This window comes from Vanellus vanellus, assembly GCF_965231255.1.
Source record: "Vanellus vanellus genome assembly, contig: HAP1_SCAFFOLD_35, whole genome shotgun sequence".
Classification (NCBI taxonomy): domain Eukaryota; kingdom Metazoa; phylum Chordata; class Aves; order Charadriiformes; family Charadriidae; genus Vanellus; species Vanellus vanellus.
This window is the reverse complement of record NW_028128889.1, coordinates 1707873-1735585: the sequence shown is the minus strand read 5'-3', so window position 1 is coordinate 1735585 and position 27713 is coordinate 1707873. Positions and strand designations below refer to the sequence as shown.

Here is a 27713-nt window from a genome sequence, read left to right as displayed (position 1 = left end):
ATTCTTGTTATTATTAGTGTTATTTTCCTTTTCCTTATTGTTCTATTAAACTGTCTTTATCTCAACCCACAAGAGTTTGGTTTTTTTTTTTCCTTTCTCATCTTTTTCTCCCTACCTTTCTGGGATGGAAAGCAGGGCTGAGAGAGAGGCTGTGTGGTCCTATTTGCTGGCTGGGGTGAAACCACAACACATGGCCTATGACCGCTAGGTTGCCATCTGCAAACCCTTGTCCTGTGAGACCCTGATGAGCAGCAGGACTTGTGTCAAAATGACAACAGCAGACTAAGGCTGCAGTTGTTCCATGCTCTGCTGCACAACGCTAATACATTTTTCCCTACCAGTCCACCAAGGCAATGCCCTGGACCAGTTCTTCTGTGAATTTCCCCAAGACCCTCAAGCTTTCCTGCTCAGAATGCCACCTCAGGGAGGGTGCTGGGGCTTAGGGGGTTGGGGTTTCTGTTAGCAGTTTGCGTTCAGGCAAACCTGAAATTCTGCTGAGAGTTTCTACTTCATGCTCAGGGTAGGGTGAGGGGTAGGAGCTTCCCTTTTAGGGTTGGGGATCAGGGTGAGGCTCAGGGTGAGGGTTTGGGATTGATCTTTGGGCTTCTTGGAATTGATGTGAGTACTGGTCAGCTTTGTGGGTTGGGGGTGGTTAGAGATAGAGGTGAGGGCCAGGGTTAAGGCTAGCATGGCATGAGTAGGGACCTCACAGAGAGCAACTAAGTGCTGTCCCTCTCACGCACCTCTCCTCTGACCTTCCCCACATTCCCTTCTCTCTTTGTTGAAACCCTCAGGCTTATGGAGCACCTCACAGTGCTACTTCTGAGCAGCCAGCTTCCTCCAGCAGAAATGACATCCCAACCTACTCTCCAGAAAGGACGCTTTTGCCTTCATCTTCCTCTTGCCTGCCCCTAACCTCTCAGCTCATCTCCCTGGCCTTTCTCCACAGAACCTCACAATCCCTCTCCTCTTTCTACCTCCTTGGAAACATGAGTGAGGCTTAAGAGAGGGGTTGAAGAGGAAGGGAGGTTGAGGGACAGGATGAGGGAGTTGGGTTAGGGTTTAGGCTTGAGGCACTTGATGAGGGTTTCATCTTTGGCATTAGTGTTCAGGGAAGGGCTAAAGATGAGAGCTCCAGGTTAGGTGTTTGGGTTAGGGTAGAGGCAAAGGTTTGGGGTGAGCTGGGCAGTGCCAGGTCTGAGAGGCAAGGGGGTGTAGGCACTCTGCGTGCTTCTGCCCTCGTGGTGACCTGAGGGAAACCTCAGCTCCTGGTGACCAAAAGCATCACCATTTCAATGGGCTGGGGATCAGCACTGGGCCCCTTGGCTTGACAGGGCACATCCAAGGGGCTACATGACACAGGACATCTCTGCCTCCTTTCTTTGTCATCCTGAAATTACTGCCTCTGAATTTGTGCTCCAATCAGCCCCCAGGGAAGCCCGCTTCAATTCCCTGAAACAGCTTCATCACCCACAGCCTCAGCAGACCCTGCTGAACCTCCAAGCCTCTTTATTCCTGCCATGGCTCTCCTCACTTGGTGACTTTCCCCTGGGAGCTTGTTAGTGTGCAGCAACTGTAATGAGTTTATTCTTGCATCTCAATTTCTGTACGGTTGCAGAGGGATTTTTAGGAGAGTCTGTCTTTGAGGAAGAGTTTTGCAAAGTCTGATGATGTTAACAAGCACATGATGGAACACAGGTTCTTTTCTTTCTCAGTCGTGACTCAGTATTGATTTCCACATGGACAAGTGATTTTTCATTTGACTGTCAAATGTTGCCCACAACACCCCAACTTCATTTGCTAGAGGTGGGCATGGGATCAGGAGGCAGAGGCAGCCAGGTAGATGTGACCACAGGAAGATGGGCAGGGAGATCGCGAGAGACATGAGTTGGTGACAAGGCTCTGGGCTGGGAATTTGGCCAAGAATGGATGCTGAGCTCTGCCTGAGAACCTCAGAAATTTTGTCAAGATTTAAAAAGCTGTGAGCACTTTGTCACTTGCTGAAGTGATTGAATACTCCTACTAAAACTAATAAATTTTCCCCGAGTCATGTCAAATGGAGAATTTCATTATATGTTCAATATTTTCTGGCCATGTGCTCTTTCCCTAGTCCTCAGGATTTTTGACCTCCCCTTCCACATGGTTCCTTCAGTCATCTCTCACTGCTTTGATCTTCAGGGAGTTGACACTTTGACCTTCAGGGACCTAAAAGGTTGCCTGTTTTCTGGTAGTCTGCTGAATTAACTCTTAAGCCAACTCACTAATTGTGTGTATATTTACCATTTCCTATTCTCTTATCTAAAATGTGTTATGTATGGTCATTGCTTGAGGAAGATGGACCTTATTGGAGGTTTGAACCTGGCATGCAGTTGAGAAAAGTGTTACTTCATTTTATTATTTATTAATTTTAAAATATATTGTTTTATAATATAATTAATTTGTAATTAATTATAATATATTAATTGTTAATTTATAATTATATTTAATTGTGGTTGTTCAAAATTAATAATAATCCTGTGTCTATTTACTGCCAAGTCTCAGGTTAAATCAGGCGGGAATTGGTACAAAGAAGCTGTAACATTCATCTACAGAGTTCAGTGCGGAAATGTGATGTAGGAAAAGAATGTAAGTCCCAGGCGGCCCCCAAGAGAAGTGGTGGGGTTGGGGAGGTGGGGAGGAAAGTTGTACATACAATGGGGGACCTCGAGGGGACAGCTGTTGCTGCCTCTGCAGACATCCTCAGGACACCCTCTGCTTCAGTATCAGTTGGAGAAAGCTGCCAGCACTTCTGTACACTGAAAACATAAAGTAAAAAATGCTTCAAAATTAAAACCACTTTTTTTTTCGGTTCTCCTTGATATCTTCCACTGTAAGTAGACTCGTGAGACCTCTCCAATTAGCTGTACAAGCCTGGAAGCCCTGCAGAAAATTACGGAAGAGATGTTGCTCATTTGGGCTTTCTGCACTTTAACGAGTCTCATGGTGTATTTGGAGCTGAGCCCATGAACCTCAGATACTGAGAGTGAACAACCTGTCCAGGAGTTAAAGTCAGCAGCAAACGCCAAAGTGTGTTGGAGCATTAATTGGCTGCACGGAGGGCCATTCCAGAGCAAGCCTCCCCATGGGTTTGTTAGAGCAGAGGGAAAGATTTGACACAGTTATGATGTACAGTGATTAAAAATTTATTAGTGATTTAAGGTAGATCAAGAGGTGGAATTTTAGCAGCACTTAATCACTAACCAATTTAGAGGTTTGCAAAGTGATTTAACAAAATAATTGAACAGCGACTTAGTTACAGATTCGAAGATGGCGAAATTCACACTAACGTGCTATAGAGTATTCCAAATCAATACATATACATATGGGTAAGAGCACACATCTCCAGTTAATACATATGCACATAAGGAAAGCATATAAGTGCGCATGCACACACCCCCACACACAGACAGAGGTCTTTGATTCCTGGAATCAGGAATTTCATAATAGCATTTTAGCTATAATGTTAATAAACTCATAATGGCTCTAACGAGCCAAGTGGTGCCACTTTTAACTCCTACGTGTACATGGACAAACAGCAGAATATCCACATCCATAAAGCTAATGTGTATATCACAAACACATAGGTGGGTGGGTGGGTGGGAGAGAGGCTAGCCTATAGTCACAATTTCCCTTTCCCGAGTTTAGGATAAATACTCACAGTGCATCGGTGTTCCTCAAGGGGCGGTAGTTGAGGCTCGACTAGTCTGGCCTTCCAGTCCTCGAGGTGTCAGCCTGAGCGGTGTCCCCACTCAGGGGAGATACTGGCCACAGCCCACTGCGATCCAGAAGAGCTCAAAGGGTCTTTACTAGAATCGCTACTTTTAGGATCTGAGATAATTAACTTTTGTCAGATACTTTTCCACTCCGGACCAGCTCAGACAATGCAACATTCCAGTACTTTCGCCTGGTTACACAGCCCCAGAAGTTGCGAGGACTTGGGGTTGTCCACAACCATATGTTGTGAGTAGTGATGGATTGTAGTTATTATCTTCAAAGGGTAGGAGCCACAGGGACCAGGCACACTATTGTGTTCTGGTCTGTCGCTCTCCGCCTTTTCTTTCTTTCAGGGTACACCATTATGTATCATTCTGGTCCAGTGTGTTATTTTGTGGCTCAGGTGGGGAGGAAATCACGCCACGTACCAAGTGGCCTGGAAAGAGAGGGGGTTCCTCACCAAAATCTGCCCCGTGACTAACGTTAATTTACCTCGTCCGTAGAGCTGCTGTTTTGTTGCCTCTTGTCTCTATGCCTATAAACAGGGAATGCCTCAGTCCAAGCATAATTTGAGGGAGACTTTTTGTTTGGTTAGTTCCACAGCATTTTGTTAAATGTGGTTAAGTGGCATTATATACACAGGGATATTTTCACAGGAATGCAGTTTGTTTAGCCATCCTCCAAACTGCAATGTATAAGACAATATTTAACAGCAAGCATAATATAACAGCAGTCAGTAAGATCACGATAGGCTGTAACACCAGGTTTGGTATTCCAGTTGCCCTTGGAGACCATCCAAACAGGACTTCCCACCAGTGGTGTTCTTGTCCTCCTTTGACACTTTTTAACACTCAGTGTATTTCTTCAACATCTCCGTAGCCTGTGATAATAGGTTTTTATCCAGTCTCTCGTGTTCGTTGTAGAAGGTTGATTAAATCCGGGTGGTGAAGGAGCTGTTTGATTATACTTAGACTCATTCTGATAGGTGTGGGCTGTAGCTGGTGATATAACATGTAATCAAAAGACAAATCGTCATGAATAGTTATTGGTACAGAGAAATGAAAATCACAGCCAACAATCATGGACAGGTTGCATACACGTAAGTTGAGCTGATTGGTTATGTTGGAAGCAAGATCAGCTATCAATAAAGATTCACACAACGTTCCCATGCAGACACATCCTTTTCCAATGTCTATGACAACGCTTTCAGGAATCTCATTTGGGTGGATTTCAAAGTGGTAGATGTTTTGTTCTGTATCTTAACAGATGTCTTGAGCTTCAAGAGTGTTATTTTCTCAAATGAAACCTTGTTGGTCTCTCACAATGCATGCGTTGACACCAACCGTTTGCCACTTTCCTCCTTTTGATGAGACCACACTCTGTGCTCTAAGGGACAGGGTACAGTTCCATTGTGATTTAGTCCTAATGCAGTGATTGTATATATAGTGCACACCGAAGCATTGTGTATTGTGAGGATGAAGGCAATAATCTTATCACTTTCCATGTGATAAGTGAATTTGATTAATTGCCACCAGGATTGAAACTGCTTTTCAAATTCTGAGGCACTGTCCCAAATCAATTTACAAGTTTCAGTGGTAGGGTTCCTCCTCCTCCTTCTCTAAGAATGGCTGCTACCATAGCTGTATCCACAAGTGTGCTCGGGTACAACTCAAGGCAAGAGAGGTGTTACCTTGGGTTGCTCTGAGGGCTTTTGCAATTAATTGATGATCATTTTTTTCACTTTCTTCCCAATAAGGTAAAATGTCTGATTGGAGACACTGACTTGCTCCCAAGGCTGATAAAGATGACTGTAGTGGGCGTTCCAATTTGGTCAGGTCATCGGTAGTAGCAGTTAGTCTGTTCACTAAGACCTCAGCATCTATGCTATTCCGTACTCCCGATTCTGTCCCCAGTAACGCAGTGATGTCCCATCATATAAGTTGGGATTGTTTATTATTAAAAGATGGTCCATGTAACCATGCTATGTTGTCAGGAGTGACCGATCATCGTTATTATCTTCATACGGCAGGACCATGGGGACCGGGCAGACTACTGTGTTCTGGTCCGTTGCTCTCCACCTTTTCTACCTTTTGTGTTACACCATTATGTATCGTTCTGGTCCAGTGTATTATTATGTGGCCCAGACACTGGAAGAACTGCTCTCTCCTGGGCTCAATCAACACTAATCCAGAGCCTCCCTGGCTCTGCCCCACCTCCCCTGCCCTCTCCCCAGCCCAGCAGAGCAGCCCAGTCTGGGCTGGCCCCACAGCAGCGCTGGCCACAGGGTACTGCGGGGTTCTGGGCACTCCCCCCACAGCCCCAGCCCCTCGGAAGGCCACAGCAGCTGCTGGCGGGCAGAGCGGGCTCTCAGCCTCCCCACCAGCCCAGGGCTGGAGCTGGCCCCAAGTGCCAGCAGAGCCCGCTCACTCTCGGGCTCTCCTGCATTCAGCTGCGGGGCATCCCCCGCCCACACTGCCTCTGCCCCGCTCGGCCTCCCCGCCTGCCCTGCTCCCCAGCACAGCACCAGAGTCCTGGGGCTCCTCAGGCAGCTCCCCCACCTCTCCAGTCTCCCTTCCCTGGGCCCGCTGCATCTTCACTGCCTCCCACGGCACGACAGAGTCCTGCTTTGTGGGTACCTGCTTTGGTGCATTCTCCTGGGGGGACTTAATCTTGAGGGTGTTTCACCTTCTGAGTCTCCATTCCCTTCCCACCCCAGAGGACATGGAGTGTCCCCATCCTCCCCTGACCACTCCAGATTCCTTTCCACATGGACTGACATCTGCCATCAGCTCCACCATACCTGTGACAGCCTGAGGAGGGTGACAAGGAGGTCCTGCATGATCTCTCCTGCACCTCAAAGCGACTAAGAGAGCCTTCAACTATTAGGTGTCTTAAAGATCTCAGTGATACCATGATTTTATTCCCCCAAACACAAGGAGAAAACAAGGTGGAAAGACACTTGGAATGTCCATTACCTTGGGTTTGGTTTTAACAGCAAATATATGAGGAGAGCCCAACCTTCAGGCACCACACTCAGGACCCCACTTTTTTTGAAGAGATGCTATTAGGGAGGCAAGAGGTGACACATACTTCTTCAAGGATCACACATGACAGGACTGAGCGTCAAGGGAAGTGCTGTGATCACAAGCAATTTATTTTAAGTATGATTATCAGAGAAAAGAAATACAGAGGTCTTCCTAAAATACTTTCCGCGTACCACACAAAGAAGGGGAAGAGAATTCCTGTTGATGGTGCAAGACCCCTTGGATCAGTCTCCTCAGGGCATCCTTGAGCTCCTGGTTCCTCATGCTGTAGATGAGAGGGTTCACTGCTGGAGGCACCACAGAGTACATAACAGCCATCACCAGATCCAGGGATGGTGAGGAGATAGAGGGGGGCTTCAGGTAAGCAAAAAATGAAGTGCTGATAAAGAGGGAGACCACAGCCAGGTGAGGGAGGCACGTGGAAAAAGCTTTGTGCCTCCCCTGCTCCGAGGGTATTTTCAGAACAACCCTGAAGATCTGCACATAGGAAACAACAATGAAAACAAAGCACACAGAGAATAAACAGGCACTAAGTACAAGAAGCCCAGCTTTCCTGAGATAGACTATGTCTGTGCAGGAGAGCTTGAGGATCTGGGGGATTTCACAGAAGAACTGGTCCACAGCATTGCCCTGGCACAGTGGTATGGAAAACGTGTTGGCTGTGTGCAGCACACCATGAACAAACCCACTGCCCCAGGCAGCTGCTGCCATGTGGACACAAGCTCTGCTGCCCAAGAGGGTCCCATAGTGCAGGGGTTTGCAGATGGCCACGTAGCGGTCATAGGCCATGAGGGTCAGAAGATAAAACTCTGCTTCAATCAAGAAGACAAGCAGAAAGACCTGTGCAGCACATCCCCCATAGGAGATGGCCCTGGTGTCCCAGAGGGAATTGGCCATGGCTTTGGGGACAGTGACAGAGATGGAGCCCAGGTCGAGGAGGGAGAGGTTGAGGAGGAAGAAGTACATGGGGGTGTGGAGGCGGTGGTCGCAGGCGATGGCAGTGATGATGAGGCCGTTGCCCAGGAGGGCAGCCAGGTAGATGCCCAGGAAGAGCCAGAAGTGCAAGAGCTGCAGCTCCCGTGTGTCTGCGAATGCCAGCAGGAGGAACTGGGTGATGGAGCTGCTGTTGGACATTTGTTCCCCCTGAACAGAGGGGCCTGTTGAAGGAGGAAAAAACAGTGAGGAGTTAGAACAGACAACTCTGAGCAGAACCTGTGCCATATGTTACAGTATGGTCCCCCAAGTGAACTCTGTCCTTCCAGGAAGACCTTTGTGCAGATCCTGGCGTGATCCCGGTTTGTGCGGGCTGAGGGTGCAGTGGGGAGAAGGGGACTCTGCTGTGGGCTCCAGAGGAGTCGGTCGTGGTGTGCAGCAATGGGCAGACAGGAACCAGGAGTGATCGCAGGTTAAACCTACCGCTGATATAAAAGAGCTTTTGACCATTGTCACTCCCAGTTCCCCTGGCGGCAGAAAAAAGATGTGGGTTGGATGTTTTTGTTTATTTTGCTCCTGTTACCCCTGTCCCACCGGAGGAGTCATTTCTGAAGACAAAAATCCCTGGCATATTTATTACACTACAAGCGCTATTTTGAGAGTCCTGGGAGGCATCTAGGACAGAGCCTTAGTGCAGCAGGAGGAGAATCGGTCTCTCCATCCATCTGTCCATCTCATCTCAGCTCAGCTGAAGGAAGTTGAAGAAAAGCTCAGCTGCTTTTTCTTGCACCTCTTTGCTCTGGAGGATGACCACAGAGAGATCAGAGGAATCCAGGTTTCAAAGTGCAGATCTTCAACCTCCACTCCCCAGTGAAGAGCTGGGAGCTTTTGGATGCCCAGAAGATGAGGTGTCCTTAAAGAAATGTCAGCTTTATTACCAAACTGTGGAATGCATTGCCGAGAGACCCACAGGTTGGAAGGGGGCTTGGGCACCATGGACACATCAGCATGGCAGGACCTGCAGGAGCAGTCACTGAGCTGTTACTGCAGCCCATCCCAGAGAACCTGAAAACAAGAACAAAAGCAACAGCAGGGATGGGTGGAGAAGCAAGGAGAAATGGCCCAATGGTTCTGCCAAGGCAGGTAAGGCCGGGGATGGACAGAGGGGTGCTCAGGAGAGTCTCTTCTGCCCGAGCTCTGGCCACAGATGAGTCAGCTGCTGCCCTGGATGCCACATCCTTGAGGGCAGAAGCTCACTGGGCAGGCACACAGCCCCCCAGGGCACAGGGACCCTGCTCTGAAGGACAGCCCCGGGCACCCCTGGCTGCACACCCGCCTGCACACCCCTGCAGCCATCCCCAGGACAAGGCACTCATGCTCCTCTGACGGTGCTGCAGGGAAGCCCTGCTCTGGAGAACACCCTTATCTTCTACACTGCAGTGGCAGTCCCCTGCAGCCCGAGACTTACCGTGCAGAGGGCTGTGAAGCTTTCTCCCACTGTGAGCTCTCAGCTGTCTTCCACTCCCAACTGCCTTTAAGCTCTCTCTGCACTGCTCATCTCATCGTTGTGCCTGAAGCTGTTCCCTCAGCCCTGCTGCGCTTTGCAGAGGAGCTGCTCCTGGGCAGAGCTGTCTCTCTACAGCAACACCCGCTCACCAAGTGCTCCCTCTGTCCCAAGAGCCCGGCCCAGCTCAGCAGCAGAGCACCAGCCCAAGGCATTTTAATGACCCCTCTGGTGGGTTTCAGACACAGTCCATGAACCTCAGACACTGAGAGGAATTTGAAGAAACCTCTCAAGAAGCCACACTCAGATGAAATCTGCAAAACCAACACTTTCTTGGAGTGTTAATGGGTCCCACTGAGGACCATTACCAACAAAGCCTCCCCAGGGGCTCGTTGGAGCACAACACTGGAGTCAATAACAACAGATAGGGAAAGGAAAATTAAAGGTGGCTCTGATGCTGAGTACACCTGAATGTGTTACATTGAGCCAAAGGGCCACACTCTGACCTGCAGCCACTGGGAAAGGAGATCTTGTCCCTCACCCCTTGCTCAGGGCTCTTCTTGGGGAAGTGTGATGTGGGGATGTGCAATGCCGAGGGAAGGAGTGTGGCATGACCCTTCTGGGTGGGGCAAGGAGGTAATGATGTCTTCCTGAAAAAGGTTAAAGCATCTTTTGGTAGGCCTTGGTGGCAAAGATAGTAGCCATAGCAATGGTGAAGAAGAGATCATGTCTGGTGGGGGCTTTCAGTGCCCCCTTCTTTCTTTGAAGGCACTCAATTGTCTTTCATTTTCACCTCAATATCTCACTGCCCTTACTGATATCTCTCCATCCTCCCTGGCTGGTCCTTGAAAGACAAAGCCATGGGCTGGTCCAGCCTCCCTCTGGGTGCCCGATTGTTCCACAGCACTGCCCTTGCAGTGACATTTCCTTCTCTTCTTTTCTAGTCTCAACCTCCCAAGCCACACGTTGTGGCATTATTCCTCTCTCCTGCTTTTTAACCACTATGAAGAAAAGCTCCACCATCTCTGAAACCACCCTTCAAGCAGTCACAGCTTGTGCCTGTGATGCTCTGAGCCTCCACTTCACCAGGCTGAAGGAGCTCAGGTCCCTCAGCCTCCCCAAATGGGGCATGTGCTTGAGACCATGAATCCCATATTGGCAGACCTCCTCTGGACACTCTCCATTCCTCCCCTCTTGTTGAGAACTGGAAGCCCCAAAGAGGGCCACACTAGTCCAGAGGTGGCCACATGAGGTTTCAGCGGAGCAGGATGACAGCTCCCCTGCTGTGGGTGACCCACACTCCTCCCAAGGCAGCTCCACATACACCTGGCCCTGTTCATGGTGAGCATGCCCTACTGGCTCCTCTGGCACCCCTGGTGGTGCCCAGGCCCTTCTCCTCAAGGTGCCTACTCAGCCAGGCAGGTCCCAGGATGCCCTCCTCTACTGTATTAATCTTCCCCCTGATGCACCACTGGCCTCTTCTCTGTATAAAATTTCAAAGGTTTTCTGTTGCCCAAATTCCAGAGTTTCTCAAGGCCCTCCTGGACTGAAGCTCCCTTTTGTCAGCTGCCAACTTTAACGTGCAGTTGGTCACCCTGATTGGTGGTGTTCCTCACAAGGTAACAACCCAGGGAGTTGCAGGGCACTACAAATACTAACAGGTGGTGCTACTTTAGTGCAACTTCTTTCCAATTTAGGATTATCCATGGTGACCATCTCAGAAACAGCTGCAAAGCAAGCAAAGCCAGGGCCAGTGAGGAAAGAGCAAAGGGAGGTCTGCTGTTTATGTTGGAGGGTACAAGAAGGATCAAAGGGAAGAAAAGAGGGAGAAAGTTAATGGCAGGTGAAGCTAAGGACTAGATCAAGGCTGGTTTGGGATTTCCTGCCAAGAAGCTCTGGATGTGAGCAGCAGGTACTTGTTTGAGACAAGAACGACCCAGATGATCTGACCAAACCTATGTCTGCCCTACTTCCAGGGTCTTGGAGAGTCTGAGTACTTTCCCTACCATGGTGAAGAGAAGACCTGTGGTGGAAGGAAATGTGCAGTCACTCATGTTGAAGGGACCGCAGAAGCTCTCTAGGCCAATGTCCATCTCACAGCATGTCCAGCTATTAGATTACACCAGGTTGCTCAGGGATTTATTCATGTTGGCTTTAAAACCTTCCAAGGAACGACACAGCACAACGTCACTGGCCAACCTGCTCCAGTGCTTCACTCTCTTCATGGGTAAATAGTGTTTCCTCACACACAACAGGGAAGAACCTGGATCTGCCTCCTTGGTGACCTCCTGGTAGTGGTAGGAGGTAGTAATTTGATGTTCTTGTTAAAGCTCCCTAATCTCACAATTGAACACCTTCAGCTCTTTCAGCCTGTCCTACTGACAAGGTCAACCTTACCAATGCATACCTGAGAGGTTTAGAGCTCTTCCAATCCCACTGGATTTACTGGATTAGCAAGGGACTGCAGGGATGTTGGAATATAATCACCCTCATGCCGTCACGTTCTGTGTCGCTCTCATTGGTCACCCTGTTGCAATGCACAGCTGTTGCAGGCTGTAGGGACAGATCATGTAGTTCCATATCCCTGCCATGGGCAGGGACACCTCCCACTAGAACAGGTAGCTCAAAACCCTGTCCGACCTTGAGAACCTCCAGGGATGGGGCCTCCAAAACTTCCCTGAGAAATTTGTTCCAGTGCCTCCCCACCCTCAAAGTGAAAATTTTCTTCTTAATATCTATTCCAAATCTCGCCTTTTCCAGTTTGAAGCCATTCCCCCTCGTCCTATCACTACATGCCCTTGTAAAAAGTCCCTCTCCAGCTTTCTCCTAACTCTCTCAGCCTGTCTTTAAAGGAGAGGTGCTACATCCCTCTCATCATCTTTGTGGCCTCCTCTGGACCTATTCCTAACAGGTCATGGGAGAGAGCAGTGGGAATGTCTGGATCTCTGCTTGGGGAGAGGTGATGAGTCAGCTGAGAAAAAATGAATTAGTGGGCAGAGACACATGGGTGAGGTAGTGGGTGTCTTCTCAAAGGAATCAGGAACATTACAGAAGATGATTGAGGAAGATTAAGGCTTTCTTCAGATGATCACAGCCATGCTCCCATGGGGAACATGCTCCTGTTTCATCTGGGAAGGGATATGAAGGGCAACAAGAAAGGACGCTACAACTCTATCAATGGCAAAGGGAAGGCTTGGGAAAACATGAGACCACAGCTGAATGGGGCGGGAGTCCTGCTGACACAGGACATCGACAAGGCTGAGGGATTTGATGCCCTTTCAACCTCACTCTTTGCTTCTTACATGAGCCTTCAGTAATCCCAGACCCCTGAGACTAGAGGCAAAGGTCAGATCAAGGATCACTTACCTTTTCACAGAATTGCTGAATGGTTGAGGGTGGAAGAGACTACTAAATGTCATCTGGTCAACACCTTTTCTACGGCAGGGCCACCTAGAGCCAGTTGTCCAGGATCATGTCCAGATGCCTTTTGAATATTATCAAGGATGGAGACTCCACATCCTCTCTGGGAAACCAGTGCCACCCCTCAGTTCAAATACTTTTCCTGATGTTCGGAGCTGTGTTTCAGCTCATGCCCGTTGCTGCTGGTCCTGTCACTGAACAGCACTGAAAAACATCTTAGAATCATAGAATAGCAGGTTGGAAGGGACCTCAAGGGTCATCTGGTCCAACCTTTCTTGGCAAAAGCACAGTGTCAGTTAGATGGCCCAGCACCCTGTCCAGCTGAATCTTAAAAGTGTTGCCCTGGTTTGAGGTGAAGCAGAATGGATTTTGTGTTGAGTAACACCACTTTTTACCTGAGCCTCTTCTAACTACTGAAATTAACAGCACATTGTGCAGACACTGTTCACCCTCAGAGGGATAAGACCTGTGTTTATAGCTGATGCCCGGGCATGGTATGCAGAGAGGCTCCTGCTTATACTTATTGCTATAACACCCAAGGGCGGCTCACTTTGGTATTTGCCCCATTGGAGGGTCGGAAGCGGAAAAGCACAGAGGGGTCCCACCTGCGGGGAGGAGCGGACAGGACAGGTGACCCCAAACTGTCCATGGGGTTACAGATTCGGGATGGAATCTGCCTCGTGCTCAGTGTAAAAGCTGAGGGATCAAACGTTCACTGCTCTTTCTTCAATAGCCTGTGTCCAAGGAGGACTCTGTGTTTTCATTTGCCTTTGATCCCGGTCTGTGCTTTCCTGACTCTTGATCTGCAATCCAGTTCCCATCCGTTGCTGAGTCCAGTCTGGAACTTTCCCAGTGCTTGCCAGTGATGTGATCGATATACTGTCTGCTCCATGCAGGTTTTATATACTGAATATATTTCATTGTTTCACTATTACTAGGATCAAATTTTCTTCCAATTAATTGATTATTAATATTTTGTTAAAATAGTTTAGTTTCTTTTTCAAAGCATCAGTTTCTCTCTCTCTCATTCTTCTCTCCCTTGGGAGAGAAGTTAAAGGAGAGCATCTGTCATTTATTTTGGTAGAAGTCCAGCCAAAACCACAACACCAGACTAAACAACCCCAGTTCCCTCAGCCGCCTCTCATAAGACTTGTTTCCTAGACCACTCACAAGCTTCGTTGCCCTTCTCTAGACATGCTCCAGTGCGTCAATGTCCCTCCTGTAGTGAGGGGACAGAAACTGAACACACTACTCAAGGTGAGGCCTCAGCAGTGCCGAGAACAGGGGAACAATCACTTCCCCAGTGCTGCTGGCCACACTATTTATGATACAAGCCCGGATGCTGTTGGCCTTCTTGACTACCTGAGCACGCTGCTGGCTCATACACAGGTGGCTGTAGACCAATACCCTCAAGTCCTTTTCGGCAAGGCAGTTTTCCAACCACACTTTGCAAGAACTGTAGCGTTGCATGGGGTTGTTGTGACCTAAGTGCAGGACCCAGCAATTCTCCAGCATCTGATTCCCATGACCTGCCTTCCTGGCCTGTGATGGGGCATTCCCAGGAGAAGAATGCAGGCTGGGGGTCCGGGAAAGCACATTGGCCCATCACGGGGCTCTGAAATCACCTGTGAAGGCAGGAGTGCTGAGTCCATGGGGCAGGGAACCACCCCCCTCCCACAGCAGGGAGAAGACCCAGGGGCCCAGGCTGCCTGTCCCTGTGCTCCTCTCCTGCCCCAATACCAAATGGTGCCATTTGGTGCTCACTACAGCCCCGGTAAGAACCACTTTCCTGTTGTGCCTCCAAAGCACCGTCTGCCTAGAGGGCTGGCAACACCTGCCCTTCGCCTCTTCCAGCCTCATGGGGGGCCACTCCAGTTTGCCCTAATCTGCCCTTCGTGGGGGGCACACGGTGGGTGGGAATGGGGATCTCCTTTACAGAGACATGCCAGGTGTCCACACTCCCTCAGTCACTCTGCTTATTGCCATGTTACATCCAGAGAGGACCCAGGCGTCTGGGCACTGGCAGGCGAGAAGGGACACTGACACAGACACACACACACACGCAGAGCATAACTTTGCTAAAGGGGTTTATTGATCATTAGAAAGGAATGGCCCAGGGCTCCCAGGGGATCAGGTGGGGTCATCCAGGGATGATCATCTCCTCATGCTGCTGGAGGGGAACAGGGCAAGTGTGTCACCACCAGTTCCAGTCCTGAAAGACAGAGCCCCAAACAAGACTCCCACTGTCAACTGGGACATGAGAGTGTCCTTGTCTGCCACTGTCTCTCTCTGCAGAGCCCTGGGGAAGGAGCTGGGAATTGGAGCCCTCAGCAGACCATGGACTCGACTTGGCTCTCCTGAGACGATATGGCACCCAGAGTCCCTCGTCCAGTGTGTCTCTACCCTGTGATGCCCCTAAATCTCCCAGAACCCTGCACAGCCCTCACGGTGATCCTTGGGGTGTGTATGGCACCAGACACCCTGCCTGGCCTGCATGGTGACCCTCTGGGTCTGTAGAGCCCCACTGCATTCAAGGAAAGGTATGGAGGCAGCTCTGTCCCAGTCACCCTGGGACATGGATCACGGACAGTCCCCTCTCTTTCCCTCTCCCATACCCAAGTTCTGCCCAACCCAGAGGGCTCAGGCATCCCACAGGGCTCAGCATCCTTTGTGGGGCTGGAGACACCCTGATGCTGCTCACCTAGACATCAACGTCGACAGCCACACGTCTCTGGCGTGCAAGGTCCACCGCCAGCTCAGCCACAGGAGGCTGGGAGAAAGGGAGAGTTAGGGACACCATTGGGTGTACTGGGGTTTACTGGGAGACAGGGGAAAGCAATGGGGTCCTTGGGGAAGGTGCCTCCAGTAGGAAATGGGGTACATGAGGTTGTACGGTAGTGCACAGAGAGCAGTGGGGGTCATGGGAAAGGGGCCCACTTGGGTACTGGCTGTGTACTGGGGTATCCTGGGGTGTACTGTGTTGTAACGGGAGAGATGGGAATGCAACGGGGGCCCTGGGGAAGGGGGCCTCCCTGAGAAAAAAAACTAGGGTGCAGGGGTGTTTTCTGGTGTTGAGTGGGGTGCAGCGGGGTGTAAAGGGGTATACTCGGACACCCTGGAGCTTTGTGGCCATGGGAGAGGAGGGTCCAGGGCCAGCAGAACTTGTGGTACCCACCTCAGACCTCTTCACTCGCCCCAAACTGAGCCCGTACTGTAGAGAGAACATGAGACCTCACTCATCAGTGGTCGAAATTGCCCTCCCGTTCCCCAGACTGGATGTTCTCCAAGTCAACCCCACTACTTACATCCAGGTTATAACTTCCACTTGCTTCAAAGAATGCCTAGGAAAGGAGAACAAATGGGTGATCTGGATTGGACCTTGGTGGGATTGTGGGTGGGGCACAGGTGTCCCTAGTCTCCCTAGTCCAATGGTGTTTCCCTGCTTGGAGGGGGAAATCCTTTCTGCTTCTCCCAGCTCCATTCCTCCAAGTTTCACCGGGGGTATATGTTCGTACAGGGACCAGGGGTGGGGATGGAGACAAGGACAGCATGGGGAATTCAGGGCCTGCAAAGAGGATGGGGGTGGCTGTGTGGGGTAAAGGAGTTCAAGTGGAGGCAATATGGGGACTTCAAGTGAGGTGGTCGGTGTGGGCAGGAAAAGAGGACTGCAGAGGACCAAACCAAGGAGACTGGGAGAGTGTTTGGGAGTGGGGGTTGAAGGAAGGTGATTGGGGGACACTACCACAGTGGACAGGATGAAAGGCAAAAGACTGAGGGGAAAGACTGAAAGCAAGGCATTGGGAATGATAAATGAAAGAGTATTTGGGGACTCTAGAAAGGACACTGAGGAGATCTAAGGAGGTGATGTCTGAAGGTCACAAAACGATGGGATGGGGAGGCCCAAAAAAGGATATGTGGGGGCACCAAGATGAGAAAGTGGCAGGTGCCCTTAGAGGAGTTTGCAGTGGACTCTCCCAGGGAGGGGACAGGTCCGACCACTCACTGACGAACTGGGGCTCTGGGCACCAGAAGGTTAATTGCAGGGGAAGCGGAGACAACAGACAGAATTGCGGGAAGCAGAAAGCTGCATTGCTTTGAGCTGGAGGTGCATGGGAGCCTGGAGGAGCTCCTTGCATGGGAAAGGGAGAGGCCAAGCTCACCACTACAATGTCATTCTGCAGGACAGCAGATGTCCTGCCGCCAGGACCCATCCTCAGCCTCGAGCCCCTCCCCATGGCATTGGGGACTCACCTCAGCATCATTCGGGGTGCACAGCAGGATGGTGAAGAGGAGGGCGACGCTGAGCACTGCGACCTTCATCTTCCTCTGTGGTGTGGTGAGTCCTGGTTGAAGGCGGAGAAGATGAGGGGCAGATTTATCCCTGCCCAGACTCCTCCTTGCCCCTCCCAGCCCTGAGAGTCACCAGGGCAAAGCCAGGCTTGGCAGAGACACCAGCCCTGGCAACAAGCCCAGCCCCGGCAGAGAGTTAACCCCCTCCTCCGGCACAGATCCAGCCACCTTCCCCGGCATCACTCCAGCTTCCCTCCCCGGTCAGCTACACAGGGAACTGCTCAGGCATCAGCAGGTGGTGAGGGCAGTGTATCCCTGACAGCTGCACACCCTATGGAGGACAACCAGGGGCATGGGCAATGGGGACAGCTGGGTGACTGGCATATTCAGTCACTGGAGACAATGGGGAGAACGGGTGAGTGTGTTGGGTCCTGGGAGTTGAGGGCTGAGCTTGGGGGAAGTACTGGGTACTCGCAGTGCCCAGCTCCACCCCACCCCATTCTCCTTGCATTGCAGGCCCCAAACCGGTACAGTTCCCAGCCACGGCCTCTCCAGAGCAAAGAACAGAGGGGAAAATCCCGTGCCCTCCAGACAGCATGAGTCCCACTCTGCCGAGCTGCCCCTGCACTGTGGGTCCCAGTGGCCCTGTCCCAAACAAGGCTCTGGCTCCAGCCCTGTCCCTGGCTGGGACTTGGCCACAGCTCACCAGAGGCCCTTGTCCTCACAGAGTGTCCCTTCCATGCCCTCGTCATCTGCGCAGCCCAGTGCTGTCACTAAGCAGGATGTGGCCATTCAAAGGGACATGGTGAAGGAGGTACTTGTGCCCGGGCAGCCACCCGCAGCTGATTGTGGGGACAGAGCTCTCCTGGTAAAAGGAGGGATGTTTGTCCCCACAGCATCACTGATAAGGTCTGTTTGCCCAGAGCCCATGGCACCAGGAGCCCCTTCAGCAAGCTTGGTGCTTCACAAGAGGACCCAACTGGGGGGGAGTCGGGGGGGGATAAAGCATCTTGGATGCCGGGGCTCCCTCCAGCCCTGGCAGCGGGCAGAGCCCGCAGAGGAGGGCAATGCCAGGTGTACCGGGGAGAAGCACATCTTGGGGGTCCCCACACACTGGACCCCAGAGGTTTCATCCTGGGCGAGCAGCCTGACACCCGGGGTGTAGCTGTCCTTCGTCAAAGCCTGGTGAGAGGGGAGTCCTGCAGGAGTGAGGCTTAGAGCTGATTGGGTGATGGAGCAAGACGTAACCGTGGGGAAAACACGGCCCTCACTGTCCATCTGTCCCCACTGACACGCTTCCAGCGCTGCAGAGCGGCCTCTCCCCTCTCCTTCTACCCCCATCCCTTCTCCTCCCCTTTCGTTCCTGCCTCTGTTGGTCTCCCTCTCCCTGCCTCCATCCCTGGGGTTCCTCCAATGGGGCAGGGGAAGATGCATCTCCAAATGCTGGAGGGGAGAGCTGGGGTGATTGCTCAGGCTCCAAACCTATATACATGTTCAAGATGAATGGATGAACCAAGTGTTTCCACCAAAGAAGCAGTACATGAACGTTTCTTTTCCCTCTTTTACAGAGGGAAAACACACCTTTCCCTCTGTAAAACAACAGGATACCTCACTGCAGGTCAAAGCCTGAGGACAGCAACTGTACTACAACTTAATTTGGAAAACAAATGTGAGACAAATTCCACTGCCTCACAGAAGTGACTGCAGGAAAAACAGAGAAACCTCCACAATTGCTCTCAGCCCTGCTCAGAGAAGGTTGAGGGAGACAGCACAAGTAGGAGAAGCTACACTTTAGACCAACCTTGTAAAGTCTCTTGTCCACCTCTTTGTCAAGTTGGCAACCTCGTGACATTACACTTTTCCAATAGGCTACTCTTACCTAAACATGACCGCGTCCTTTTAGGTGTCATTAAACAGCAGATGGGATTTTCCTGAACAGCACCTTTAAGGTTCAGTGCCCATCAAATGCCATCCACCTGATTTGAATTGAACTCAAAGGCAGCCCTGACCTCTCCTAAGTCAGTATTTCTCAAGTATAAAAGTGCATCAGTTCTATTCAAAAGAGCTTTAGAATACTTCAGTTCTTTTCAAAATAGCTTCAGAATACAAATAACATCACAATATATTTAAAGACGATAAATAATTCAACACTCGGTCACTGAGCTATCTGATAAGTAACACAAAAAGCAGAAGCAGTCAAAATGAAAATCTTCCAGGTGACTGCCTGCTCTTCAGGCAATTTCCAAAGCAAATATTCAAGTCAGTTGCCTTAAATCTTTTCACAGCTGATCCACAGCAGATCTCTTATTTATAGTTAGTGTCCCGTAAATATAGAACCGTACCCATAAACCTTAATAATGACAGAGAATGTCATGGAAGAATCTGAGCCATTCACAGTTCTCGTGAACCACTTATCAGTGTATTTCTATGTATCCCTTTTCACGTGGATAAAACAACACAGTCTTTCTTCAGTTGTGGCAGGAGTCAGTATCATCATGGGACATGGAACAAAACCAGCGACAGCTTGAATTCACTGAAACTCAGGCAAACCTCCCACTAAACCTAAACCAGATTTTGACCACCAGCCTTTGATTCCCAGCTTGTGTCTCATAAAAATAAATCAGCCTCACTCGCTCACAGACAGAGGACTCAAATAGAGCACTCTTTTACTTTCAGACCCGTGACAGGGACTGCTGGATGGTTTTGGAAGGGCAATTGGGAAGCACAGCGCGGTAGCTTGAATTAGTGGCACACAAAACTCAGAGGATGAGTTTGCAGAGGAACATGTCCGCCTTACAAAGTATCCATGGATGTGCTGTCATAATGTTGATGTCCCATGAACTCAGTAGGGGCAGGAGTCCAATGCCTTCAATGCTGCTGTGGCTCAGTGCAGCTGGTGGGTTTGATGGTCATTCCATGAGGTTACTTCTGACCATCAGCTACACAAAGAGGCAACTGAATACATGCTGCATCTCCTGACTGAGACCTTAATGGCCTCCCAGTGCTAGCTCACACCACCAGGAAAAATGCTGGTCTTCTTGGGATGCAGAAATCCATAAATGCCTGTCCTTTTGTCTCTCTCTCCATCCAGTTGTGTGCATCTACAGGAGGCACAGCAGGGGTGTCTGAACTTGTTGATCCAAAATACGCCCATCTTCATTAGGAGGATGTCCCTGCTGACAGAGGCACCAGCTATTCCCTCTGCTGTTTGGGGCAGTTGCATCCTTGAAGGGAGCAGTGATGGCCGATCCCGTGCGGGTCACAACTGGAAAGAATGGTGCATTGATACCACATTGCTGGAGAAGGTCTTGCTTGGCTTATGCGAGCCAGGCCAGCAGCTTCACCCAGCGGCCCTCCCCACTGAGAGGGGAGAGCTGAACCACTTGTGTACAACCGCACACTGCCCCTGCCCCACACTGGCCAGAGGGTGCTGTGCAGGGCCCCCGGGAAGGTGATGTGTGGGCCAGGGGTGCTGTGAAGGAAATCCCCCTGGAAAGCTGGGGAAAGCTGCAGGGCAGGCAGGGGGGAGAGGGAAAGGGAGGCAGTGCCCCTGGGGAGACAGCTCCAGCCCCCAGGCAAACATCCCTCCTCTTGCCAGGAGAGCTCTGTCCCCACAATTAGCTGTGGGTGGCTGCCCGGGCACAAGGGCCTCCTTCATCGTGTCCCTTTGAACAGCCACATCCTGCTCAGTGACAGCACTGGGCTGGGCAGAGGACGAGGGCATGGAAGGGACACTGTGAGGACAAGGGCCTCTGGTGAGCTGTGGCCAAGTCCCAGCCAGGGACAAGGCTGGAGCCAGAGATTTTTTTGGGACAGGGCCACTGGGACCCACTGTGTGGGGGCAGTTCCGCATAGTTGGACCCATGCTGTCTGGAGGGCACGGGATTTTTCCCTCTGTTCTGTGCTCTGGGGAGGTCACGGCTGGGAACTGTACCAGTTTGGGGCCACAGTGCAAGGGGAATGGAGTGGGCTGGAGCTGGGCACTGCGAGTACCCAGTTCTTCCCCCAAGCTCAACCCTCATCTCCGGGGGCCCAGCATTCACCAGTGCTCCCCATTGCCTCCAGGGACTGAAGATCCCATTCTCCTGGCTGTCCCCGTTTCCACAATTGTCCTCCCACCACTCAGCGTTCCCTAATCCCGGGGATCCCCGGTACTCCAAGGAGAGGGCTCAGTCCCAGCCCCGCGTTTACCCGAAGGGGCTGGATAGCACTCAGAGAGAAGTCTACTCAGAGACCACTGGTTTGAGGCTGGAAGCATCTCTGGGAGAGTCCCAGAGGGAAAGACTGGCCCAGGAGGCAAGCGGCACTGGGAGATGGCAGTGCTGGGAGGTGAGGGGCACTGGGAGATGGGGGGAGGTCTGTGTTTGGGGAGCTGTTGGAGCATGGTTTTGTGTTGGAGCAGTGGGTCGTCACCATAGTATGTCCAGCTGTCAGGGGCACACTGCCCACCCCCCCATCTCCCCCTGCTGATGCATGAGCAGTTCCCTGTGCAGCTGCTCTAGGTGGAAAGGTGGAGTGATGCCGGGGAAAGTGGCTGGATCTGTGCCGGAGGCGGGGGTTGAATCTCTGCCGGGGCTGGGCTTGTTGCCAGGGCTGGTGTCTCTGCCAAGCCTGGCTTTGCCCTGGGGGCTCTCGGGGCTGGGAGGGGCAAGGAGGAGTCAGGGCAGGGATAAATCTGCCCCTCATCTTCTCTGGCTTCACCCAGGACTCACCACATGGCAGAAGAAGATGAAGGTCGCAGTGTTCAGTGTGGCCCTCCTCTTCACCATCCTGCTGTGCACCCCAGAAGATGCTCAGGTGAGTCCCCAATGCAACAGGGAGGGACTCAAGGCTGAGGATAGGTCTTCATTGCAGGTCATCAGATCGTTTCTTGTCCTGGTGCCCCCACATCTCCCCTTTTTGGTGCTCCTCATCCCATCCTTTTGTAACCCTCCAACATCACCTCCCTGGGATCTCCTCTGTGTTCTATCAAGGGTCCCTAAACACCATTCTGTCAATTGTTCCTATCGCTTTTCTTTCTGTCGTTCCCCTCAGTCCTTTGCCTTTCATCCTGTCCACTGTAGTAGTTTCCAATGATCACCTTCCTTGAACCCCCACTCCCAAACACTCTCCCATTCCTCTTGTTTTGATCCTCTGCATTGCTCTCCCTTCTTCCCCCACCTACCACCTCGCTTGAAGTCTCCGTATCCCCTCCACTGAAGTCCTTTATGCGTTACTTCCATTCCATGTGTTCCTGTCCATTCAACACCCCCAGCCCAGTCCCTCTGGGGTCCACTAATTCACCCCAGTGCCCCGTCTTTGGGTCCTCCCCACCCCCATCTTCTTTGGTGACCTTGAATTCCCCACACTATCCTTATCTCCATCCCTGCCCCTGGTCCCTGAGTGAACAGCCATCCCAGGTGAAACTTGGAGGAATGGAGCTGGGAGGAGCAGAAGGGATGGACCAGAGCAGGAGGAAGCTGTGGGCCTGGGGGAACTGGGGACACCTGTGCCCCATTCACAGTCCCACCAAGGTCCAATCCAGACCACCCATTCACTCTCCTTTCTTAGGCGTTCTTTGAGGCAAGTGGAAGTTATGACCTGGATGTAAGTAATGGGGTTGACTTTGAGGACATCCAGTCTGAGGAATGGGAGGGCAATTTCGCCCTCCCGTTCCTTGCTGGGACTGAGGACATCCCAGTGACCAGTGAGGTCTCATGTTCTCTCTACAGTACGGGTATAGTTTTGGGCGAGTGAAGAGGTCTGAGGTAGGTACCACGAGTTCTGCTGGCCCTGGACCCTCTTCTCCCAGGGCCACAAAACTCCAGGGTGTCCAAACATAGCCCTGTACACTCTGCTGCACCCCATTGAACCCCGGAAAACACCCCTGCACCCCAGTCTTTTCCCAGGGAGGCCCCCTTCCCCAGGGCCCCCACTGCATTCCCATCCCTCCCATTACAATCCAGTACACCTCAGGATGCCCCAGTACACAGCCAGCACCCAAGTGGGCCCCTTCCCCAGACCCCCACTGCACACTGTGCACCCTCATACAAACTCATGTATTCCATTCCTACCCAGGGGCACCTTCCCCAAGGACCCCATTGCTTTCCCCTGTCTCCCAGTGCACCCAAGGGTGTCCCTAACTCTCCCTTTCTCCCCAGCCTCCTGTGGCTGAGCAGGTGGTAGACTTGGTGCGCCAGAGACGTGTGGCTGTCGACGTTGATGTCTAGGTGAGCAGCATCAGGGTTTCTCCAGCCCCACAAAGGATGCTGAGCCCCATGGGATCCTTGAGCCCTCTGGGTTGGGCAGAACTTGGGTATGGGAGAGCGGAAGCGAGGGGACTGTCCATGATCCATGTTCCAGTGTTAGAGGGACAGAGGTCATCCCATGCCCTGGGGCATCCCAAGGCAATGACACACTGGGCAACGGGCTCTGGTTGCGATATGTTTCTCAGGAGAGCCACATCTAGTCCTTGGGCTGTTGAGCGCTTCAGCTCCCTTCTCCTTCCCCAGCTCTGTGCAGAGAGGGATCATGGCAGACAAGGCCACTGTCATGTCTCAGCCGACAGTGGGGGTCTCATTTGGGGCTCTGTCTTTCAGGACAGGAACTGGTGGTGACACCCTTGCCCTGTTCCCCTCCAGCAGCATGACCATGAGTTCTTCTCTGGATGACCCCACCTGATCCCCTGGGAGCCCTGGGCTATTCCCCCCTAATGATCAATAAATCCCTTCAGCAAAGCTACACGCTGCATGTGTGTGTCCGTGTCCGTGTCCGTGTCCCCTCTCGCCTGCCAGTGCCCAGACGCCTGGGTCCTCTCTGGCTGTACCACAGCAGTGAGCAGAGTGACTGAGGGAGTGTGGACACCTGGGGTGTCTCTGTAGAGGAGATCCCCTTCCACCCACCGTGTGCCCCCATAAAAAGGCAGATTAGGGCAAACTAGAGTGTCCCCCCATGAAGCTGGGAGAGGCGAAGGGCAGACGGTGCCAGCCCTCGGGGCAGCCGGTGCTTTGGAGGCTGTTACACCCCACTCTCGAGAGAGGGGGGGAAGTGACTCAGATTTGCAAATCCCCAGTGGTGTGGAGTAAGGTGAGACAACTCTCAGGGTCCATACAGAAACATTTATTAGATTCCCACAGTGATTAATATATGTCTTTACTAGGTCTCCTATAATGGGTTAGGTATATGACAAATTATGGCTAACGGTAAAACAATGTATTTCAAGTGGCAAAGTGCGCCTTGCGTGATGTACTTAACTTTAAAAGAAGAAGGGAAAAGAAAGAGAAACAGAGGGATAGAGAAAAAGAGAAAGAGAGAGAGAAAGAGATCACCGGATCTGGTTCCAGCATTTGTCCAGCCAACGGGGGTCTCTGGGTTGTAGAAGCGCCCCTCTGTGGATCCCCAAGGAAAATCGTCTCCCTAGGGGCCCTTATTTTCCCCTTTTATGTTCTCAGTATCAGTATGACCTGTGCCGCTGTTACGGTGCTCAGGTTTCTCTCCCCACCAGGTGACACATAACATGATTTGGGTGGAGAGAAGAGTCCTATAGTCATGTATGTTTAGCACGATCTCGATAATCTTCATGAGCATATGTTGGGGTGTGAAGTTTAATATGCATTTTGTGGATAATGAGGCAAAGGTCATTCATCAGACACGATGGCCCCGAAAACAGAGAACTAACAATCTTCACAAGTTGAGCAGAAAGTCCTGTCTTCACAAGACTTCCCCACACACAGATGAATTCTGCGTTATCGAGATGAGTTTTTTCTCCTGAGTGACACAAGAGGGAAGCAAGTGTTAGCCATATCAGTTCTTTGAGCACAAGGCCTCCATTATCCAGACTCCACATTATCCACCCCTTGGCTACAGCCATATCTCGAGGTACTTGAGAGTGTTTGAGATGTTCCTCAGTGAGGCTCAGAGGGCCTCCCCTGTCTTTGGTCTCTCACCATTTGTTTCAGGGAATTTACAAGTCATCTCCTACAGTGGTGAGTGGCAGCGGGACTTCATTCAGGCCATGATAGTCCACTGTTAGCCTCCACTCTCCATTAGATTTTCGCACTGGCCATATGGGACCATTAAAGGGTGAGTGGGTCTTGCTGATGACTGCTTGAGTCTCTAGTTGACAAATCAGCTTATGGATGGGAATCCGAGAGTCTTGGTTAGTGCGATATTGCAGCTGATGCACCGTTGTTGTACTGATTGGCACCTGTTTCCCATGCCAGCTCCTTGGGAAGATTAACCCTATCCCCACCAGACCGAGGACAATGGTACTGCAGAGCTCCGGGCATTCACACCACAGCCCCAGCCCCGCCGAAGGGCACAGGAACTTGTCGGGGCCAGAGAGAAGGGTTGCCAGTGTCCTCATCAGCCCTGGGGCTAGAGGCTAGACATTGCCTGAGCACTGTAGGACACTGACACTCTTGACCTATTCTCCTGTGCAGGGTATCCTCATCCCCACCCGCATAAGGCCCCTGTCTGACAGACCCCTCTCCAGCACAGCACAAGAATCCTGGTCCTAGGGCTCCTCAGGCAGCTCCTGCTACCCAGTGGCAGGACAGTTTGCCCTGAGCTGGTGCAGTCAGAAACATGGTTTTCTTTCTCGTTCATTCCTGCTCCGCACACAGTCTGCCCTGGTCTTCTCTTGAGATGTCCCTGTTCCCCAGAGAGCCTTTGCCCAGGTGAATGCATCTGAGCTGGCCTGACCGGCTGTTCTGATGCTCTGCCGAGCGAGGTGGCTGTGGTGCCCTGGGACTATGGGGTGGCTACCTATTGGCTGTGCTGGTCAAGCTGGAAGCAGAGTGGTAGTGAAAAGATATTGGCAGTGTGCAGCAGAGCATTGAGAAACCCACTGCCCCAGACAGCTGCTGCCATGTGGACACAAGCTCTGCTGCTCATGAAGATCCTGTAGTGCAGGGGTTTGCTGATGGCAACACAGCGGTCATAGGCCATGACAGTGAGAGGGAAGAAAAGAAAAAACACTTGGGCAGCACATCCCGAGTACGAGATGGTCCTGGTGTCCCAAAGGGAATTGGGTATGGATTTGGGAAGAGCATTGGAGATGGAGCCCAGGTCGAGGAGGGACAGGTTGAAGTGGAAGAAAAAGGTGCAAAACACTTGGAAAGTTCAGTTCCTTGGGCTTGTTTTGTACCTCAACTGTATCAAGGAGAGCCCAGTCTTCAGGCACCACACTCAGGACATCCCCTTTTATTGCAGAGGTGTTAATAAGGAGGCAAGAAGTGACACATAGTTCTTCAAGGATCAGACACAACAGGACTGAGTCGCACGTGAAGGACTCTGAACCCAAGCAATTACCTCTAAGTATGATAACCAGAGGCAGGGGGTGAGGTGGGGGGAGGGGGGAGTTGAGGCCAAGTCTAAAATACATCCTGGGAAAGCTGCAGAGAAGGGGAGGCAAATTATTGTTAATGGTGTCTTAATGGTGCAAGATCCATGGGATCGCTTTCCTCAGGGCATCCTTGAGCTCCTTGTTCCTCATGCTGTAGATGAGGGGGTTCACTGCTGGAGGCACCACCGAGTACAGAAATGATATCACTAAATCCAGGGCTGGGAAGGAGATGGAGGGGGGCTTCAGGTAAGCAAAAAATGAAGTGCTGATGAAGAAGGAGACCACAGCCAGGTGAGGGAGGCACGTGTAAAAGGCTTTGTGGCGTCCCTGCTCCGAGGGCATCCTCAGCACAACCCTGAAGATCTGCACATAGGACAGCACAATGAAAAGAGAACACACAGAGAAGAAACAGGCGCTAAGAACAATAAGACCAACTTCCCTGAGGTAGTCTGAGTCTGAGCAGGAGAGCTTGAGGATCTGGGGGATTTCACAGAAGAACTGGTCCAAGGCAGTGCTGTGGCAGAGAGGTATTGAAAATGTATGTGCAGTGTGCAGCAGAGCATTGAGAAACCCACTGCCCCAGGCAGCTGCTGCCATGTGGACACAAGCTCTGCTGCCCAGGAGGGTCCCATAGTGCAGGGGTTTGCAGATGGCCACGTAGCGGTCATAGGCCATGACAGTGAGAAGAAAATATTCTGCTGAGATGAAAAATAGAAATAGAAATACCTGTGCAGCACATCCCCCATAGGAGATGTCCCTGGTGTCCCACAGGGAATTGGCCATGGCTTTAGGGACAGTGGTGGAGATGGAGCCCAGGTCAAGGAGGGAGAGGTTTAAGAGGAAGAAGTACATGGGGGTGTGGAGGTGGTGGTCGCAGGCGATGGCAGTGATGATGAGGCCGTTGCCCAGGAGGGCAGCCAGGTAGATGCCCAGGAAGAGCCAGAAGTGCAAGAGCTGCAGCTCCCGTGTGTCTGCGAATGCCAGGAGGAGGAAGTCCGTGATGGAGCTGCTGTTGGACATTTGTTCCCCCTGAACAGAGGGGCCTGTTGAAGGAGGAAAAGACAGTGAGGAGTTAGGATAGACACCTCTGAGCGGAGCCTGTTCCATATGTTACAGTAATGTCCCCCAAGTGAACTCTGTCCTTCCAGGAAGACCTTTGTGCAGATCCTGGCGTGATCCTGGTTTGTGCGGGCTGAGGGTGCAGTGGGGAGTAGGGGACTCTGCTGTGGGCTCCAGAGGAGTCAGTCGTGGTGTGCAGCAATGGGCAGACAGGAACCAGGAGTGATCACAGGTTGAACCTATCACTGATATAAAAGAGCTTTTGACCATTGTCACTCCCAGTTCCCTGGGCGGCAGAACACAGATGTGGGTTTGGGGGTTTCTTTATTTTGCTCTTTGTTACCCCTGTCCTACCTAAGGAGTCATTTTTGAAGAAAAAAGTCCC

General features: G+C 51.5%; 1 protein-coding gene across 1 annotated transcript; it reads right to left on the bottom strand.

Moving 5' to 3' along the window:
• Positions 1-6950: 6950 nt before the first annotated feature.
• Positions 6951-27289, bottom strand: LOC309683939 (olfactory receptor 14A16-like; the record flags this gene model as incomplete). Its single annotated transcript, XM_082499914.1, has 2 exons — positions 6951-7637; positions 26996-27289. The coding sequence occupies 2 exons, from the start codon at positions 27287-27289 to the stop codon at positions 6951-6953; spliced, it is 981 nt and encodes a 326-aa protein (XP_082356040.1).
• Between the last annotated feature and the right edge of the window lie 424 nt (positions 27290-27713).